Consider the following 21,633-nt stretch of genomic DNA (forward strand, 5'->3'; position numbering starts at 1 on the left):
ACAGTGAGGAGGATGGTAAGAGAGGCAGAAAAAAAATCCCCAAGGATCACTGTTGGTGAATTACAAGAAAAAGTAAAATCTTGGCGTTTCCAAGTCTCTAAAACCACCATTAGACTCCACCTCCATGCCAACAGATTATTTGGAAGGTACAGTATGTCGGGGAAAAAAGAAGTCTTTTCTGTTGGTTAACCACAAACGTAAGCACCTGAAGTTTGTGAAATGCTACTACAACTTTGACTGGAGCCATGTTCTCTGGTCTGATGAAACAAAAATGGGGCTTTTTGACAATACACACTCAAGGTGGGTTTGGTGTAAAAGAAGGATGGCTATAATGAAAATAACCCGATCCCAACTGTATAATATGGTGGAGGTTCTGTGATTTTTTGGGGGGGGCTGTTTTTCCTCCAAAGGCCCTGGAAACCTTGTTAGGGTACATGGCATCATGGACCCCATGACATTTTAAATCTAAATCTGGCTGCTTCTGCCAGGAAACTAAAACTGGGTCATCACTGGATCTTCCAGTAGGACAATGATCCAAAGCACATGTCCAAATCAACACTAAAATGGTTAACTGACCACAGAATCAAGCTTCTGCCATGGCCATCTCAGTCCCCTGACCTGAACCCCAGTGAAAACCTGTGGGGTGAGCTGAAGAGGAGAGAGCATAAGAGAGGGCCGAGGACCCTGGATGATGTAGAGAGATTGTGTAAAGAGGAATGGTCTCAGATGCCCTGCTCTGTATCTCCAACCTTATAAACTGTTATAGGATACTCAGTGCTGTTTTACTGGCAAAGGGAGGTTGGACAAAGTATTAAATGCAGGGGTGTCAATAATAGTGACACTCCTTTTTGGTGAAAATAATTATTTCTTGATGAGGGATTTGTTTTTGTCTGAATAAATTTATTTCAATTAAAGGTTGGATTTTTCTAATTTTTTCAGTGTGAGATGAAGCAACTTCACCAAAAGGTAGATTTTTTTTCTAAGCCTTTTTACTAATCTTTACAAGGGGGGGCAATAATCGTGGAGGCCACTGCACATTTTCTGTATTATGTGGCACTAAGCAAACCTTCTATTTAAACTCAGGTTTACAAGATGTTCTCCCTGACTTCCTGCGCAACCGCTTTGTGGAGGCAGCGCTCAGCTATGTGGCATGTAATTCTGAAGGCGAGCTCTTGTGCCACAACAATGACTGCTGGTGTCAATGTTCTGCCAAGTTCCCTGACTGCAACTGCCCATTCTTGGATATCAGAGCCATGGAAGAGAGTCTTCGGAAAAGCAGGGAGGCCTGGATCACCTTGAACAATGAGTTTATTGAGTCAGGTAAGGATTCTGCTCCACTGTTGAGTCTGTTGCAAACAATTTAGTGCTAGAATTTTGTCCAAAGCAGTTAGTAGTACAAAGATCACAGTATAGCAAGGCATTCTTTGAAAAATATTTAACTTGAGACACAAATGTTGCATCAATTTTGGGATACTGGAACTGAGCTGCTAAAATGTGGCCACAGGAAGACTTTCAAGGCTTGTTGTAAAAAGTGAGGAGAACACTGACACTGTACTAGAGCACTCAAAAGTCTTTTTAGCTGTGAGGTAAAAGTGCATTTGACAAAGCTGAGTCTTCTGTGGTAATGTTTGATGGTGACAGGTGATTGATATGGACGCAGCATTCCCATCCTTCTTTCTCAGTTTTCCCTCTCCAGGTCTCTCACATTTTGTAAATGGAACATCTGTCAGCGTTCTGTGTCACTCCAGAGAGCATATCACAAAATGACCTTACATAGCAAAGTTCAGTTTAATTACTTTGGGACACATTCAGAGATAGTAGCTTATGTTTAAAAGTCATGTCAATATTTACAAGAGGAAAGTTCTTTGTATTCAGACTTGGCTTACGAAAGTGATTATGCTGAGTTTCTCAGTGGCTAATTCAGATTATTAAATTATATGCAAACATTTCATGCCTTTGAGGTTGTGATATTTTTCTTGTGCAGTGCTCACACAATAGACTTTTTTTTTGTATGGAGACAACCATTTTTTACAAGCACTTTCCTTTAAGAAAATAAATAAATAAATAAATAAATAAATAAATATTTTTAAAATCATGGGATAGAAAATATAGACTTTATTATTATGCAGGCTGTAATACAGTGGTGCTTGAAAGTTTGTGAACCCTTTAGAACTTTTTATATTTCTGCATAAATATGACCTAAAACATCACCAGATTTTCACACAAGTCCTAAAAGTAGATAAAGAGAACCCAGTTAAACAAATGAGACAAAAATATTATACTTGGTCATTTATTTATTGTGGAAAATGATTCAATATTACGTATCTGTGAGTGGCAAAAGTATGTGAACCTCTAGGATTAGCAGTTAATTTGAAGGTGAAATTAGAGTCAGGTGTTTTCAATCAATGGGATGACAATCAGGTGTGAGTGGGCACCCTGTTTTATTTAAAGAACAGGGATCTATCAAAGTCTGATCTTCACAACACATGTTTGTGGAAGTGTATCATGGCACGAACAAAGGAGATTTCTGAGGACCTCAGAAAAAGCGTTATTGATGCTCATCAGGCTGGAAAAGGTTACAAAACCATCTCTAAAGAGTTTGGACTCCACCAATCCACAGTCAGACAGATTGTGTACAAATGGAAGAAATTCAAGACCATTGTTACCCTCCCCAGGAGTGGTCAACCAACAAAGATCACTCCAAGAGCAAGACGTGCAATAGCCAGTGAGGTCACAAAGGACCCCAGGGTAGCTTCTAAGCAACTGAAGACTTCTCTCACATTGGCTAATGTTAATGTTCATGAGTCTACCATCAGGAGAACACCTGAACAACAATGGTGTGCATGGCAGGGTTGCAAGGAGAAAGCCACTGCTCTCCAAAAAGAACATTGCTGCTCATCTGCAGTTTGCTAAAGCTCATGTGGACAAGCCAAAAGGCTAATGGAAAATGTTTTGTGGATGGATGAGACCAAATAGAACTTTTTGGTTTAAATGTGAAGCATTATGTTTAGAGAAAGGAAAACACTGCATTCCAGCATAAGAACCTTATCCCATCTGTGAAACATGGTGGAGGTAGTATCATGGTTTGGGCCTGTTTTGCTGCGTCTGGGCCAGGACGGCTTGCCCTCATTGATGGAACAATGAATTCTGAATTATACCAGCAAATTCTAAAGGAAAATGTCAGGACATCTGTCCATGAACTGAATCTCAAGAGAAGATGGGTCATGCAGCAAGATAATGACCCTAAGCACACAAGTCGTTCTACCAAGGAATGGTTAAAGAAGAATAAAGTTAATGTTTTGGAATGGCCAATTCAAAGTCCTGACCTTAATCCAATTGAAATGTTGTGGAAGGACCTGAAGCAAGCAGTTCATGTGAGGAAACCCACCAATATCCCAGAGTTGAAGCTGTTCTGTACAGAGGAATGGGCTAAAATTCCTCCAAGCAGGACTGATCAACAGTTACTGGAAATGTTTGGTTGCAGTTATTGCTGCACAAGGGGGTCACATCAGATACTGAAAGCAAAGGGTCACATACTTTTGCCACTCACAGATATGTACTACTGGATCATTTTCCTCAATAAATAAATGATCAAGTATAATATTTTTGTCTCATTTGTTTAACTGGGTTCTCTTTATCTACTTTTAGGACTTGAGTGAAAATCTGATAATGTTTTAGGTCATATTTATGCAGAAATATAGAAAATTCTAAAGGGTTCACAAACTTTCAAGCACCACTGTATGTTGCCATATGATGCAACATAAAAGCAAGAGACAGTAGAAAATACAGTTTAGACTATGGGCTCCCAAACTAGGTATCTCAACCCCACTCAAGGACGCTTGATTTACAGATGGAGTTGTGAGAGAGTCTGTCAGTTTCCTTTTCTGTTGTATTCAACCTTTTACAAATTAAAATTAGAAATACTACCCTAACTATGAAAACAAAGCTTGTTAGGGTTTTTAATCTGTTATATTTTGAAATGTTACTGTGAGTCAAATACAATCCAGTCACATTCAAAAGAAGAGTGTATATGCTCTTTTAGTCTTTTTCACTATCCTGACACAGTGCACTCATGGTCAGCAACAAAAAAAATTGACAAATATTCCTGTCCATCTACCTCCTATAAATAAACTAGCATTGTACCTCAAGTCACATATTTATGCATTAGTGTTGTTATTAAGTACTAACACTAACCAGTTTTCCTATTACAATTAGTGTATGAATTTAGATTTGAGACACAGCTCATGACAACAATCTCAACAATGGCAGAAAGTTCGAAGGAGAAACAGTTTAACGGTGTATTCAAAATCAATCAGTGCGTTTACATGCACATAGAGAAAATTGAATTTCTGCCGTTGCTCGACCGAAATCGAAGTTCTAAATGGCATGGATACACCTTAGCTCGGCTGAAATTGAACCGAACTTGATTTCTCGTAATCGAGCTACACGACCTAGATTATGCGATTTCTGCCGAGCTACTTAGTGCATGTAAACCCTATCGAGCTACGTAGTCGAGCTACTTACTTCAGCACTGCCCCTTCCGGAAGTGACGAGTTACGAGACCACAAGCGGGAAACACAACAGCCTCGGTCAGAAAAAAAAAACAGCCTCGGTCGGCATGACACTTCACCTTAGCCACCACTTTATTAGGAACACTTGTGTCTGGGCATGTACGCACCCAGGGGCGCCGCTGGGGGGGGGGAGTTAGATTCTAAGGGCCTGGCACTGACAGGGGGGCCTGTGAGGGATATTAATATTATTTTAATAGTATTGCCTTGTGTAAGTTTTTGAAATAAAATATTTCATTTCATCTGTTAAAATATGCAAATTATACATGGTTATGATTTGCTATAACATTTTTCTTGAATTATTTATGATATTGTCATTTCACCCCTCCACCCTTTTTACTAATGGTACAGTCTGATTCTGGGCGCGGGACAGTGAAATGTGTAGCTCCGTGTATGCACAGCGCCGCTATTAGCGCAGCTTAGATCAGCTGGCAGTTTTTCTCCGTGCGCAACAGAGGTGTGCATTCTAGAAGTTGCGAAGCAGGAGCAGGTGTGATAAATTATGAAGTCCGGATATCACACTGTGTGTGAAAAAAAAAATCACCTTTTTTCATAGGTATCTTTATTGTATAATTAAGTCTAGATGTTTTGCCATTGTTCATGTGTGGATTTGTTGATATTGTTAAGTATTTAACTTTAATATTTTGCACATTAGCTGTGGTCATAGAGATCATTGCTATTGTTCATGTGTGGATTTATTGATACTGTTGCTAAGTATTTAACTTGAATATTTGAACATTTTCTGTGTTTTCTAATAAATGTGTGATGCCTAAAAGAAACCAAAAACACTTAGTGGATTTCTTGCAGTGCACTATGTAATTGTATCAAAAAACTAGTGTAGTTATTCGTCACGGCATACATTTGATCACATACAATAAGTCAATAAATGGAGGAAACAAAGGAATACATTTTGTAATCCTGATTATTGATGATGTTTGCTGGAGGGCGCTGGAGTATCCATAATGTGCATACAGAATGTTATAAATCCATACTGATACAGTGATGCATGCAATTTCTCTCAACAAAAACATTTGGATTGAATGAACTCCATAGGCTACTGAGTGGCCTAATAATAGTTGCTCATAAAAGAAAAAAAAAATAAAAAAATAAATATATATATATATATATATATATATATATATATATATATATATATATATATATATATGAGTGATTCCATGCTTATGGGTACTGAAATGGGGACATGAACTTATTCACCTAAAACCATTTCTTTTTTTACCATCAGGTCACAAAATATGTAATCTTTAATGAATGATATGTTAAAAGATAACTTTAATTTTCTGAGATGTAATAAAAACATATTTATATGCCAAAGTCAAGCCTATGAGTTCCAAAATGATGTCTGTTACATTACTTCTGTTACGATTGTCCATCTCGCGTCTGTTACAAATTAATTACAATCTAGCTATATACCATGTTAATCTTATTGAAAGAATGTGTATGTTTATTCTACTACACATGTTTATTAATTATATTTGCTAAAACATCACCTTCCTATGTTTCAAAAAGTAATTCTACATTGTTAAAATTGAGAATATATATGTCCACAACACTTCTGTTACGTTCTGACTTTGGCATATAAATATGTTTTTATTACATCTCAGAAAATTAAAGTTATCTTTTAACATATCATTCATTAACGATTACATGTTTTGTGACCTGATGGTAAAAAAAAGAAATGGTTTTAGGTGAATTTTTAAAAATAAATTCATGTCCCCATTTCAGTACCCATAAGCGTGGAATCCCTCATATATATATATCTTCCATATATATCATTTTTAAGGCAACAGTTTATTCAGTCTAATTAGTTGGTAAGTTATTAGCATGTTAGCAGGCTAACAGTTAATATGTTCACCATTATAGATCAACTTCAACTTAGTGGCCATTTAATTAGGAACACTTCTGTTCATACATACAAACTACAAACACTCTTCTTGTGAACACGGAACTGATAACTTTGTTTATACGCTTGAATAGCTCTTCTTCATGATGACAACCGGAAGTGTACCAACACGATGGGGTGTGTAGCGCCACCTGTGGCTCGGGTGCACAATGCACCTCACACAATAGCTCGATTTCCTTGTGTGCATGTAAGATTGGATTTCTCTGGCACCCCTGCTGGGACCCTTTGCTCGATTACCGACAGCAGCTCGATTTGGATGTGCATGTAAACGTACTAACTGTGCATAAAATCAGTAAGCATTTTACAGTTTGACTTGGAAACCAGATGGTCAGAGATGTTTTGGGTCTGATAAGCCAGCTATAGTGGATGCCACCTTTAATAGGCATATCAAGTGAAAATTCAAATTCAATCCAAATTGCTTAAAGCTGCTTCCATTGAATTCAGAACTGAATGCAGAACAACATACTTTTTATAGAATTAAAATACATTTATCTGTTCTTGAGATATTACAAATCAAAGATTGAAAAAACAGCTTAATTTTTAGAAAACTGCCGTAATATTCGGCATGAGGATCACATGGTCCAAAATGTGCCTTATTAATGAATGAGATCAAATGTTTTTTCTTAATAACTTTTCTATTTTTCAAGGTATTTACATGGAAATTGGCAGGCACATAGATGGTTGTAGACTGAATACAAAATGTGAAAAAAAAATAAAAACGAATTATGCAACTTAGTAATTAATTAGTATGAATCATGCTAATTAGGTAAAAACATTAAATGGGTACACTCTCTTCTTCAAAGTTTCACCAAATGGCTTTATTTGTGCAATATAAAGCTGATCTTAACTCTCATTTATGCATCAAAAAGAAGGAGAAATCAACGTTAATCATAAAATATGCATAAATAAGCATTGAATGTCATTCACATCTACCATTTTCTATCAGAATAAAAAAAGTATTTAAATATTATTTCTAATGCCCTCTTTGCACTTTGTAGGCCTTTGTATTTCCAAGTCGGGCCTACTAGTGTTTATATGAAAGAATATAAATGATTATTTCGATTAATATTCACAGCTTTCAAGGCTAACCTCGAAAAACTCACTTCAAAGTCTCCCCTGAATCACAACATCAAAACTAGCTGACAGAAAATTTTGCTGAATACTTCATCAGAAACAGTGAGAGTGAGAGGACATCCCTATAAAAGTTATCTGATTGATATTCACGAGTAATCCAGTCAGAAACTGATCAGAAGAGAGAGAGAGAGCCTGACCGCTTTCCCGTGACTCAAAAAGTACCGGCAGTTTCCTGACGTCCCGCGAGCAGAGTGTTTTTACTCTGTTGTGCCAACTTTAACCTGCCATTACTCCCAAAGTACTGAACAGATCTTAATGAGATACATTTCTTTGGAAAGCAGAAATTATAAGCTTTTTAAATGATAGTATTCATGATCGAAAATATTTAAGAGTTAAGCAATGACAGATTTGGAAACTTAGATGTCTGCATGCATAATTTTCACACCATGGCCAGTGAGCATCTGATATGCCTACCTTTAATCCTCCAGATGTACACACAGTACACAGTTGAGTGTGTGAATGGTGTTGTTCATCATCCTAGTCATGGTGATTAAGTTGGAATTGCAGTAAGGGGATAATAGTGACCTATGGACCCTTTTCACGTGACGTCACGACAAACGCGGCCACCATTTAGGACGTGTACTACCAGTAGTTTACCACAGCCAACATTGAGGAACGTCAGCAAAGAAAGTTTTTACTTTCAGCAAGACTTCCATCATGCCACTATATTGTTGTGCACCTGGATGTAGTAACCATCAACAAACAAGGCAAGGGTTATCATTTTATTGGATCCCGACGGAGAAGATGGATAGCGGCCATTAACAGATTGGCAGCCCTCGGCATACCAACGCTTGTGTAGTGACCACTTTGTTGGAGGTAAGACGAATAAAATTAGCCAGAAAAGGCATTACATTGCTGTTAACATTCTGTGGCGGCGAGTGTGTAACCAAATAGGCTAAAATAACCCATTGTAACCTCTTTGTTCTTCTGTAGTAGCTATTGTTGACTAGCTAATGTCAACAAGTAACTGGTATGTTACTGTAGCAATGTTTACGTTCAGTCATTTGGATGACTGTTAAAACCTTTCAGTCTCAAGTTTTTCCTTTACTGTATTTACTAGTTTACTGTAATTATGATCCGGCAGCTATTTACACCGGATCCAGTGTAAATAGCTGCCGGAGCCAACGTCCGAGGTTCCGGAGCGTGCTCCGGCTTGCTCCCCCTCAAATTAAGCAGCGCGCTCCGGCTTGCTCCCGGAGTGCTCCGGCTGAGTGCTCCGGCTGAGGTTCCCCTCAAATTAAGCAGCGCGCGCCGGCTTGCTCCGGAGCAAGCCGGAGCGCGCTCCGGAACCTCGGCCGGAGCACTCCGGGAGCAAGCCGGAGCGCGCTCCGGAACCTCGGACGTTGGCGTGTATGTGTATGGCGATGGGTTTTTAACGACATAGGTATACAGATCATGTGGGCCAAAGTCAGGTAAAGACGAGGGCTTCGTGTACTTCCGTACGTCAGTGAACAATCCTGGTGGAAGCAGGTAAACGTCGTTCTCTAAGCCTGCTAACCTCAATTTTTGCAAATACCTCTCCCTCTGATCGCCCTGTAAATGCCCTACGCCGCTGGCTAGTGAAGGTGTTTTCTGCATCTCGCTCCTTTTTCTTTTATGTTTTTCGTTTGTCGCCTTCCTCGCATTCAAACTGATTCGAGCCGAAGTCCACTACATGTCCAAAATGGCAGTCGCGTTTACGAAGGTCACGTGACTGAAAAGGGTCCATAGATGAGGAAGTTTAAAGTCAACACATACATGTTGACTAAAGTTAGTAATCAAATACAGTCATGGGGAAAAAGTACACCATGTACAAATGGACAATCTTCAAGACAGCTGGCAATCTTTACAGGAGCGGAAGCAAATTTAGTCAGGTCAGACCATTTACTGCTTAGAGATCGAAAGAAAAACCCAAGTGCTACTTCATGTAACCTACAGGCCTTTGTAAGCACATTAAATGTTTATATGGATGACAGCAGAATCAGAAAAGTATTGAGCAAGTGGCTTTCATGGAAGGGTGATTAGCAGGCATGAAAATCTCTCACCTTTCGGCGAAATTCGCCGTTTTGAAGTCAAAAAGGGTGACCTACGCGAATCGTGTAGATCCGAGGAGATTTTTTTGGGCGGGGTTGGGAGATTTTTATTTTTTTTAATTATCATATGATTGACTTAATACGCAAACTGAGCACTTCAGAAATCGGCCCTTTAAATGACACTTGGACGGTCAGTAAATCCTCCTGGCTGCTTCGCTGCCGAGAACCAATCATATGCCAAACTGCGTTCCATTATTCCAATCATGCGCACACTCTTCACGTGTACTTGGAGTGCATGGAGAGAGCCTGTGGTTGAATTGCAAAGCTGCGAGAACGAGAAGCAGGACATATCCACCTGGGGCCATTATTAAAAAATGTTCTGTTTCCGGTCCACCGGCCGGGTGAGTGCCGTTTGTGCGGGTGAAATTTTTTTTTTTAATGCCGGTTTTTCGACATTTTTTTCGGGTTCGTAAATCTAAACTCGAACTTGACATTTACGCATTCCCAGGGCTTTCCACTAAAGCTCATACTGCCTCCGCCGAGTGCGCGCGCACACTACTGCCTCCGCCGAGTGCGCGCGCACACACCGCATGTCGGGGCCGCGGATGAGTTACTCTCCCCTGATCAACGAAGTCTGCGGGGAATTTGTGGTTATTATCGGTACAAACAGCGCGAATCACAACTTAAATGAGTGCGGTTCAGTTTGACATTATTGTCAGTCCGTTAGATAAACATTTAATTTTATTAAAATCAAAAATTAATATTTAGACCCTGTGGGCTACAAAAATAGTCATTAAAGTAGCCGGCTGGACTTAATTGTGTAGCCGCAGCCGGTGCTTGTGGAAAGCCCTGTCGAATCAGCTCTGCGCATGCGCCGTGCGGCACAAAAAAAATGGCAGCCACCATGAAGGAAGGAGATCCGGAGTTTTCAAACATTTGCTTAAGTGTGAAATCGCAAAATGGTATTCTAGCGAACAACAAAATAGTAAAGATTCAGAAAAACAAATCATTCAGTGATCATTTTAATAGTGTAATTTCATCCGAACTAGGCCTAACGCTCGATTTAGAACTACAAAAAGTCCGTGTGTTGGACATTTTAAGTACCTTTGTAAAAGTTCTGCAAATGTTGCAGTCAGCATTTAAAATGCTAACTTAAAGTTTTTGTACAAGTTTCAGTTGATTAAACTGTCATTTTATTAAATGTGTCTGCTTTCGTAATAAAAAAGTACTGAAAGAAAAAACAAACACAGCATTGCGATTTCTTATCCATCCATATATAATAAAAAATTAAAAATAAAAATCCCTCCCTCCCGACTGAAAATTTTTTTGCTCACCCGGTGGACAGGAAACGGATTTTTTTTAAGGATGGCCTGGGACAAGGCAGACCAGAGCGTAACTTACACATTTACCTGCATTTACCAGCGGATTGAATTTGGTGAATAATGGTTTCAATCGTTTTCATATTTTGTGTGGTATAACAAAGTTACTGCCGTTCGCTACAGCTTGCACTGCCAGAGCTAGCCGAAGCTCTGGTGAAAATAATAGCTCCCGTTTGCCAGATATTAAGTTAGCTTAAAGCTTGTGTAGTTAACGGTAACATAAAAGAAGAAACACAAACTTCTTTCTATTATCTCTGTAATTGGTATTTCAGGGACGTGTGAGGATAATATTCACGTGAGGGGCTGAAAAGACTGAAGGTGAAGTGGTAAACTCTAAAACTTGTTAGCCTATGCTTTGGCCCATGCTTGAAGCCTTTTGTGACAAAATAAAAACTTGTGAACCCTGGTCATTTTTACACTCCACTGTTTTACACTGTTATTTATTGATTCATTAAAACGTAATGGTTTTGAGCCATCTAAAATAGCGAAAGCGGGCGTCTCGCATTTACTGCCCGGGCTCCATCCATTGACAAGACGGGGCGTCAATTTTTTTCAGCGCGAAATTAGAGAGAAGACAACAGGGAAGAGTGTGTCACGAAAGGCTTGCCGTGTCTTTAGACCAAAAGCCACTAAAGCTGTTGTGTAAATCGTTATGTTGATATTATTTTTAGTCGCTGCTGTAGCTTTTGTCACCATTCTAAGTCAGCTTGCCTACTTCTGGCCATTAAAGCTTTAGTAGTTTCTGGTGTGAACACATAGACCGTGAGCCAGGGCCTCAAAATATGGAAACAGTTACCGAAAAAGTGGAAAAGGCTACCATACCTTTTCTGAAAGCTTGGATTCTCAGCTTTTCAGTGATGTATGATGGCCATCTGACAAGAGTAGCTGTTTTGAGTTATCACACATAATGTAAACTAAGGTTGAGAAAATATTGCGTATAAATCAAGCAGAACACTGTATTCATTTTTTAATGTAAATTCCATGAAAGTTGGGACCTGATATAAATTATATGTGGTGGACATGTATTAAGGACCCTTTGAAATATCTCAAAATGCTGAATAACAACTTTTTCTAAAAATGTTTTACCTCAGACTTTCAACTCGACATGTCAACAAATTAGAATCGTACACTACTGCTTTGTCTTTGAAAAAACGCCATGTCTGTTATCAGACTGAAAATCCCCCCTCCAAATCAGATAATATGGGTAAATGGTACATTTTCTGAATCCTCAGGGTCATGCCAGTATTTCAGTGTTTGGATTTTGTTTTTCTGGTGCTCCCTGGTGCCACAGAATTAAAAGACAAAGGATGGCTTAGGCAGAAATGGAAGGAAAATGTGTGTGATTAAAAGTTTGAAGAGCTCCAGGGTTGGCTGTACTCATCTAAAATGCTCACAAAAGGATTTAAATGAAAGCTCAGAGTCTCCCCTTTAAAATGATACCAAACATAACAAAAATAAATATTCCAATATGTCCAATATAGATTTCGGCAATATCAGTGTTCTGCTTGATTTATACACAACATTTTCTCAACCTTAGTTTACATTATGTGTGATAACTCAAAACAGCTACTCCTGTCAGATGGCCATCATACATCATTGAAAAGCTGAGACTCCAAGCTTTCAGAAAAGGTATGGTAGCCTTTGCCACTTTTTCGGTAACGACCAACCCCTCTAGGTCACGGACTAACAGTAGAGAGTGGTTTACAGTTGATACTGATGTACCACTTGCACTAATACAAACATTATCCTTAGAATGAGTGTGTTAGGGGAAGAGGACGCTGCAGCTGTTAAGCTGGATGCAGGCATTAAATGCAGCTGGAAGTGGGCCTGGCTTAAGCTGGAGGGCAAGGTATCTGTGAAGGGACAAGAGGTGTCCTTTCATGTTGGGGATTTCTTTAAGAAAATTGACAGAGAGGGATTTGGCCAGGTGTGTCCTCTGCCACAAGGACATAAATTATGCAAACAAGGGCAGCCATGCTTTGATTGCTCACGTCCAAACTGCGATACATCAGTGTACCGGAAGTATTTCCTCCGCACCCCCAACGCCTGTCGCCTGACAATACCCCACCCCCGCGCGTGCGCACCCTTCTCACCTTTTCAACCCCTGACCCATTTTCATGCCTGGATTAGGGAAAAAAAAAACCTGACTTAGGTTTGCAAAACCAAACTGCAGAATTTCTGGAATAATGTCCTTTGGACTGACAAGATCCAGGTGGAGATGTTTGGTTATCATGCACAGTGCCTTATTTGGTGAAAACCAAACACAGCACATTACTACAAGCACCTCATATCAGTTGTGAAGCAGTGGGCTTGTTTTGCAGTTGATGAACTCCACTTTACGCCAATATATTCTTGAGACAAATGTGAGGTGATCTGTCCAGCAACTTAAGTTTGGTTAAAATTGGGCCATGCAACAGGACAATGATCCTGAGTACACCAGCAAAATGACATTTGAATGGCTAAGCCCCTTATTTCACCGAGTACGATCTGGAAAAATCGCACGCGACTATGATCGCAGCTATGTTTTCCCCTAGTCACGGGCAAAATCCATGCGACCTAAACCCATTATTTTCTGTGTACGCTCTATGTTCGATGTTATCTCATTCGACCTTCGATGTGTACGCTCTACCTGCATCCTATACGCTCTGTAGACGCTTTACATATGCTCTACTTGCGTCTATCCACTCGATCTGATGCGATCTTAACACGACCAAGGCTTGTTCTGTTCGACCAATCTGCGACATAGCATCGATCTCTCGGCGATCTATCCTCGCAAGTGCGCGACCTCGGCCGATCAAGGCTCAATCTTGGCCGATCTAGCTACGTACGAGTTGCAACGTACCCTCGATCAATACGATTTAGCCTGAGATATAAATGTTCTAGCCTCGCTCTGTACGCTCAATTCTTGATCTTTTCTAGACAGATTCTCGCCTGAGCTACGCGCAAATTTGGATTTGCGTGCGACCCACTGTGACCATATAAAAAGGCCCGGCGATTGGTGGCCGACCATCAGTTTTTGACCAGCCTCCGAATGGACAACATGGACCCAATCGCTCTGCATCATGCTATTGCGCCCTATTTATATGATGTTCAGTAGGCGTAGCTTAATCGGATTAGGTGAAGATAGGTCGCAATTTAAGCGATGGTCGATCTTTATTGGTTGAAGTAGGTCACACCTTAATCCTCTTTATGCGCCTTATTTATGCGCCCTATTTATATGACATTCAGTACACGTAGCTTTAATAGGATTAGGCGAAGGTAGGTCGCAACTTAAGCAATGGTCGATCTTTATTGGTTGAAGTTGGTCGCACCTTAATCCTCTTTAGAATCCAATCGTGCCCATGAGAAGAATAGGGAGCGTACAGGTCTAGGGAATGTCTGGGACAGGTTGCGCGGAGCAAGGCTTGATCGCAAAAGAGTGACGCTAGGTCGCACAGATCGAGTGAGTGTCGAGGACAGGCCGAGCAACCCAACCATGCGCGCAATCAGTTCTCGCTCGAGAAGACTGAGCATCGCTCATCCCCATTCTAGCCTCGATTGTCTCTCGACCAATGCATCCTTTCCTCGACCTTGTTCGCTCTTTCGACGCTCTCTGTGCGACTTTTAGGTCGAGGCTCAGTTTTTTGACGTCAAAAAACCAAGCTACGATCTCTTTGTCTGGGAGACCATTCCTCGACCACGTGCAACCACGGAAGACCAAGACATGACCAACCCTCGGTCAACCGTCGACTGCATACGACCTGCGGTGACCAAGCCACGCTCTGAGATCGCAGCTCGGTCTTCTGGAAAGATTTCTCGGTGAAATGACCCCCTAAAGAAGAAAAAAAAAATTAAGGTGTTGGAATGGCCAAGTCAAAGTCCAGACCTCAACCCCATTGGGATGATGTGGTGGGATCTTAAGAAAGCTGTGCATAAACAAATGCCTTCAAATGTCAATGAACTGAAGCTGAATGTTAGGGAAAGATGACTACATATTGACATCTGTTTTTTTGTTGTTGGTGTTTTTTATTTTTTATTTTTTTGGGGGGAGGGGTTGTCACCTGAGGTTATTTGTTAGTTTATAGAGGTTGGTACAGACTACGAAATTGCTATTTAGGCCCTGATAAATAAAAACATAGAATTGAAATAGGGTGTGCTTTCTTTTTCCCATGACTATAATGTTTGACTTGGATTCACTGCTCTGTTTGGGTCTGATCAATCTGGTAATGTCGTTGGCTTGAAAGGAAATAGACAGAAAGAGTAATGGCACATAGATAGGCAAGAAAAAAAAACAAGAAACCCAGCATCTGTTCTCCCCACCCTTAAACATTTCCTCATCCAAAGAGTGATCCAATCCGAGAGATAAACCCAGGCTGTGTCTGAAAGCCCTTCCCTACACTGTGATGGACCGTTAATGAAAGTAGCCCAAATTCATTTAACTGCAGCACTGCATTCTCCCAAATGTAAATCTCCTTTCAGCAAGTGAAGTGCTTGGCTTGTGAGAAAAGCTTTTTCATAGAGTTTTATTTGCTTCCTGTTAGAGAAGTCAGTTCCTATTAATGAAAGATAGCTAGAAAGGTAATGTTCTAGATTTGTTGTTTGCTGTAGATTCTCTCTACCTGTATGCTAGTTGTTTTTTTTTTTTTTTAAAGCACGGAAAACTGTCATCATCCTCATAAAAAATGATTGTTTTTGATTGGCTGGTGGGTGTCCACTAATTCCTTAAATGAGGTTCCATCTAAAATTAGAATAAGTCACAGTTCAGTCATAGTTCTGAATCAATGATGTTGAGGCATGTGAAAATGTAACCATGGCATAAATAACATATATAACGGCTTAGACGAGGATTGTATTTATGCTTCACTCTTGCCTTCGGTATCGCACCTGTAAACAATCTCATTGTCTCTAGCCGCTTTATCCTGTTCTACAGGGTCGCAGGCAAGCTGGAGCCTATCCCAGCTGACTACGGGCAAAAGGCGGGGTACACCCTGGACAAGTCGCCAGGTCATCACAGGGCTGAGACATAGACACAGACAACCATTCACACTCACACCTACGGTCAATTTAGGCTACATCCACACGACAACGGCAATGAGATGTTATTTAAAAATATATCGCGTCCAAATGGGCAACGATCAGTAAAATATCAGGTCCATATGGCAACGCAACGCTTGCTGAAAACGATGCAATACACATGCCACACCTCTAGGGGCGCTGTAAGACGGTCCCTTCGGAGACACCAGAACAACAGAAGAAGTAAGGACGCATGCGCATATACTATTATGCACGAGACTTCATATTAGCCACAAAGTCAGGAAAATCTGTTTGTAAAATTACATTATAATGACCAAATACAATGAAAAGTATTTTTCCAGTCTCACCTGTGAAAGGTAATCCCATGTGATCTCGTTTGGACGGCAAACCTGTTGGTACAGTTAAACGCAGCTAATCTTTATTCTCCGCTTTGACCTATCCAATATGGCGGCGAGGATGACGTATGATTCTACGCGGAAGGCGGCGTCTTTAATGGTCCGGAATAAATTGAATGCTACACGTTGATGGAATTAATTTGTTGTTTCTCACCTGTGAAAGGTAATCCCATATGATCTCGTTTGGATGGTAAACCTGTTGGTACAGTTAAACGCAGCACATGAATCTTTATTCTCCGCTTTGACCTGTCCAATATGGCGGCGAGGATGACGTATGATTCTACGCGGAAGGCGGCATCTTTAATGGTCCGGAATAAATTGAATGATACACGTTGATGGATTAATTTGCTCTTTTACGCCCTTTTTGAGGAATGTATTGTAGGACTTAAACCCACATCTGAAGAGGTGAGATCGCTCCTTTTTTTCCCCTATTTTTGCTGGCGGGATTGACTCTGCCCTAAGGGCAGAGTCTCTCTCTCTCTCTCTCTCTCTCTCTCTCTCTCTCTCACTTTGCACCATTACACAATAAATATTCACAGTGAAAATATTTTGTAAGCACGTTTCATGAACCAAGTTATAGGATTTGTTGACAACTCGCATCGAGTTCGTTACACTTCTACCCGGCGTGAAGCACTGACAGTCATGTGGTTGTGATGTCATCGTAAACAAATCCGTTCTACTCATCCAGACGACTTCACAACGGCAACGTTGCCAGATCTTTCCACTCTGGAACCCGTTCTCAAAAAGATTGCATTTTGGGCATCCAAAACGCTGGTGCCGTGTGGACGCCAGGCCTAAACGATAAGCAATTGTATCGGAGTCACCTGAATCCGTTGCCGTGTGGACAGAGCCTTAGAGTCACCGGTTAACCTAACCTGCATGTCTTTGGACTGTGGGGGAAACCGGAGCACCCGGAGGAAACCCACGCGGACACGGGGAGAACATGCAAACTCCGCACAGAAAGGCCCTCGCCGGCCACGGAGCTCGAACCCGGACCTTCTTGCTGTGAGGCGACAGCGCTAACCACTACACCACCGTGCTGCCCCCCTTTAAACAATGATTAAAGAAATAGCAAAAATAAATTGCCCGTTTCACTATCAAATGAAAATGTTTGACTTATTTTTTTACAAGCTGTCTGCTTACCCTGATCACCATGTACCAAGAATTAAAAAAGCAAGATGCATTACATCTAAACACCTCAATGTTTGCTTTTTTCATAAAATTCAAATCAAGTCAAGTTTATTTGTATAGCACTTTTAGCAACAGACATTGTCACAAAGCAGCTTTACAGAAAATTGTAGGTTTTAAACATGAGCTAATTTTATCCCTAACTTATCTCCAATGAGCAAGCCTGTGGCGACGGTGGCAAGGAAAAACTCCCTCAGACAACATGTGGAAGAAACCTTGAGAGGAACCAGACTCAAAAGGGAACCCATCCTCATTTGGGTGATCACAGATAGCGTGATTATAAATAACTCACTTCTATAACTTTGTCCTATATAGTCACAAAGTACAACTGTGTAACCAGGAAAATCATGGTAGTTTTAACACAAAGTCTGTTTTGTTTAAGCTATAAATTGTTCATTGATGGATACTTGAGTGCAAAACTGTTCATGACAACTGCAGTCCTAAAGTGAGCAAGTCAGCTGTAGTCCTCAGACATAAATGTCTACAAATGTCCCAAGCCATCTTCCAAGTGTCACTGTTGACTGTCCATATGGGGCTGTCCTCCACAGGAGTAATGAGATTAGATTCCAGCCAGATGTAGGGCATCAGGATGGATCAGGCAGGTCTGAGGAGCAGATGAGGTCAGCATCTTACTGGTGTCTCACGATCGACATGTAACTCAGAGGGATAGACAGAGGGAGTGGGGGGGGGGGAAGAGAGAGAGAGAGAAAATTATATTAGATTATTAAGCTTGCAAGTGGAATAAAAGAATCAATGGCACAAATGTGCACTATTAACTGTATTAATGAGAACTATTATTTAACAATTATTTGCTGAAGGCAAAGTGAATATATGTGAATAATAAAGGAGATGAAATCTAGGTTATTATTCACCGATATTCACTGAGCCTGAGGCAGATAATTGTTTTCATGTAAATACACAGGTGATTATTTCAAAACATTTTTTTAATTGTATTAAAAAATAATTTATTTCAAACTTCAAAATCAGCATGCAAATGTAATAAAAGGTGCAGCTCAGACTTGTCACTTATCTATGCCGACTCTCATAAAATACTTTGTTTTGAAATCAATAAAATAAATCACAAATCCACCTCACCTTTGAATAGTTTTAGACCAAACTTTGTAGCATCTTTAGTGCTTTTAGGAACAGCATTTTCTTTCTGAATTTGTAAGTCTTTCTCACTTACGATGACAAAGCGATTGGCCACCATTTTTCCGAGCCGCTCAAGGTGATTATCGAGAACTAATCCAAATTTCTCAACCAGTCAGTGTGCGCAATTTTCTCTAATCACCTCCGTATTTATACTAAAAGAAAAGTAATTATTTTCCATGCTATTAAATCAGAAGAGTTTATATGATGGAATTGTGAGTGTTGGTTGATTAACTGATTGATAAATATAAACAGTGTTAATAACGGTGTGTACAGTGCCTTGCAAAAGTATTCATCCCCCTTGGTGTTTGTCCTGTTTTGTTGCATTACAAGCTGGAATTAAAATGGATTTTTGGAGGGTTAGCACCATTTGATTTACACAACATGCCTAACACTTTAAAGGTGCAGAATGTTTTTTTTTTAAATTGTGACATAAACAATAATTAAGATGAAAAAAAACACAAATCTGGAGTGTGCATAAGTATTCACCCCCCAAGTCAATACTTTATAGAGCCACCTTTCACTACAATTACAGCTGCAAGTCTCTTGGGGTATGTCTCTATTAGCTTAGCACATCTAGCCACTGGGATTTTTGCCCATTCCTCAAGGCAAAACTACTCCAACTCCTTCAAGTTAGATGGGTTGCATTGGTGTACAGCAATCTTCAAGTTATGCCACAGATTCTCAATTGGATTGAGGTCTGGGTTTTGACTAGGCCATTCCAAGACATTTAAATGTTTCCCTTTAAATCACTCCAGTGTAGCTTTAGCAGTATGTTTAGGGTCATTGTCCTGCTAGACCGTGAACTTTTGTCCCAGTCTCAAACCTCTGGCCGACTCAAACAGGTTTTCCTCCAGAATTGCTCTGTATTTAGTGCCATCCATCTTTCCTTCAGTCCTGACCAGCTTTCCTGTCCCTGCAGATGAAAAACATCCTCACAGCATGATGCTGCTACCACCATGCTTGATTGTAGTGATGGTGTTCTCAGGGTGTTGGGTTTGCGCCTCACATGGCATTTCCTATGATGGCCAAAAAGTTCAATTTTTGGCTCATTTGACCAGAGAACCTTCTTCCATGTGTTTGGGGAGTCTGCCACATGGTGTTGGGCAAACTCCAATCATGATTTTTAAAGCAATTACTTTTTTTCTGGCCACTCTTCCATAAAGCCCCACTCTGTGGAGTGTATGGCTTAAAGTGGTCCTATGGACAGATACTCCCATCTCCAGTGTGGATCTTTGCAGCTCTCTCAGCGTTATCATTGGTGTCTTTGTTGCATCCCTGATTAATGCCCTCCTTGCCCGGTCTATGAGTTTTGGTGTGCAGGGCCTTCTCTCGTCAGGTTTGTAGTGGTGCCATATTCTTTCCATTTTGCTATAATGGATTTAATGGTGCTCCCTGGGATATTCAAAATTTAGGATATTTTTTATAACCCAACCCTGATCTATACTTCTCCACAACTTTGTCTCTGACCTGTTTGGAGGCTCCTTGGTTTTCATGTTGCTTGCTTAGTAGTGTTGCAGAGTCAGGGTCCTTCCAGAACAGGGTAATTTATACAGATATCATGTGACAAATCATGTGACACTTTGATTGCACACAGGTGGATCTTAATCAATTAATTACGCGACTTATGAAGTGAATTGGTTGGACCAGCTCTTATTTGGGGGTTTCATATGAAAGGTGGTGAATACGTATGCACACTCCAGATTTATGTTTTTTCATCTTAATTATTGTTTGTGTAACAGTTAAAAAAAAACAATGTGCCCCTTTAAAGTGGTAGGCATGTTGTGTAAATCAAATGGTGCTAACCCTCCAAAAATCCATTTTAATTCCAGCTTGTAATGCAGCAGAACAGGACAAACACCAAGGGGGATGAATACTTTTGCAAGGCACTGTAGATTCACAGTTGATGCATACTCCTACCTCTCACATATTAGTTGTGTGCTGCATTTCACTTGCATGTAAAGTTATAGTAAGCCATACGTCATTCATTTTGACCCTTCACTGGTCCTGATTTTACTGTGTATATACATTTAAGGGGAATTGCTTTGGAGCTTTGGATGTTGTAGGACAGTAAGGCAGCACTAAATGTGATAGCTGAGCATGCTGCATGTCCCAAAGCTAAGATTTACACCTCTGTAATTGTGCCATCAAGTGATTTCAGCACCTTCTTTTTTTAATGATTGATTAGATTTACACCTATAAATTTAACTTTAAAAGCGCAAATGTTCTCCTGCATAAAGATCACCCAGCCCTGCCGCTCCATACACTGATATGCGGGATGTTAATTTTCAAAACTATTCCATTATAGTAATTAAAAACCTGCTTTCAGTGAAGAGTTGTTTGTTCCATAGTACCACCAACACACAGTTCTGGCACAAGTTCCATCACCTTCAGAGACCTGCCAACAGAAATGCTCATATTTATAGCTCCATTACTCAATAAAGCTTGTCCTCAGATCTAGTGCCTTTGTCATTTAAAAGGTGATAGATTACTGACACACAACAAATTTATCTTTTTTCCCCAGAACTTGATCATGTTAATTCTGCAAAGGACACACACACACACACACACACACACACACTAATCAAGCGTTATTGTTTCTTATTTATAGCAACAATTCATTTCCTGCATCTAATTTCATGTATTTCAGCACCAGTAGACGAGTTTCATATACTGTATGAGGATAATACAAAATGATTTAATAATATTTTAACAAAAATCGAAATGAGAAAACAAGGCTCAATTATTTCCGTTTTGCTGCACTTATGTAATAGTTCCATACTTTGAGAACGTATCCGTGTTTTATGGCTATATTAAGTTCCCAAACAATGACTCCTTACTTGCTGGTGCAATCTGATAAATTGCACTTGA

The 21,633-nt window shown here is 40.1% G+C and overlaps 1 protein-coding gene across 1 annotated transcript in view; it reads left to right on the plus strand.

Moving 5' to 3' along the window:
- Nucleotides 1-21,633, plus strand: part of brinp2 (bone morphogenetic protein/retinoic acid inducible neural-specific 2) — a 273,232-nt gene that overhangs the window by 193,365 nt on the left and 58,234 nt on the right. The window contains exon 6 of the mRNA XM_060931207.1: nt 1,084-1,320. Coding sequence (XP_060787190.1) covers nt 1,084-1,320 — 237 coding nt within the window. The remainder of the gene's footprint in view (nt 1-1,083; nt 1,321-21,633) is intronic.

The sequence above is a fragment of the Neoarius graeffei genome, chromosome 1 (genome assembly GCF_027579695.1).
Source record: "Neoarius graeffei isolate fNeoGra1 chromosome 1, fNeoGra1.pri, whole genome shotgun sequence".
Taxonomy (NCBI): Eukaryota; Metazoa; Chordata; class Actinopteri; order Siluriformes; family Ariidae; genus Neoarius; species Neoarius graeffei.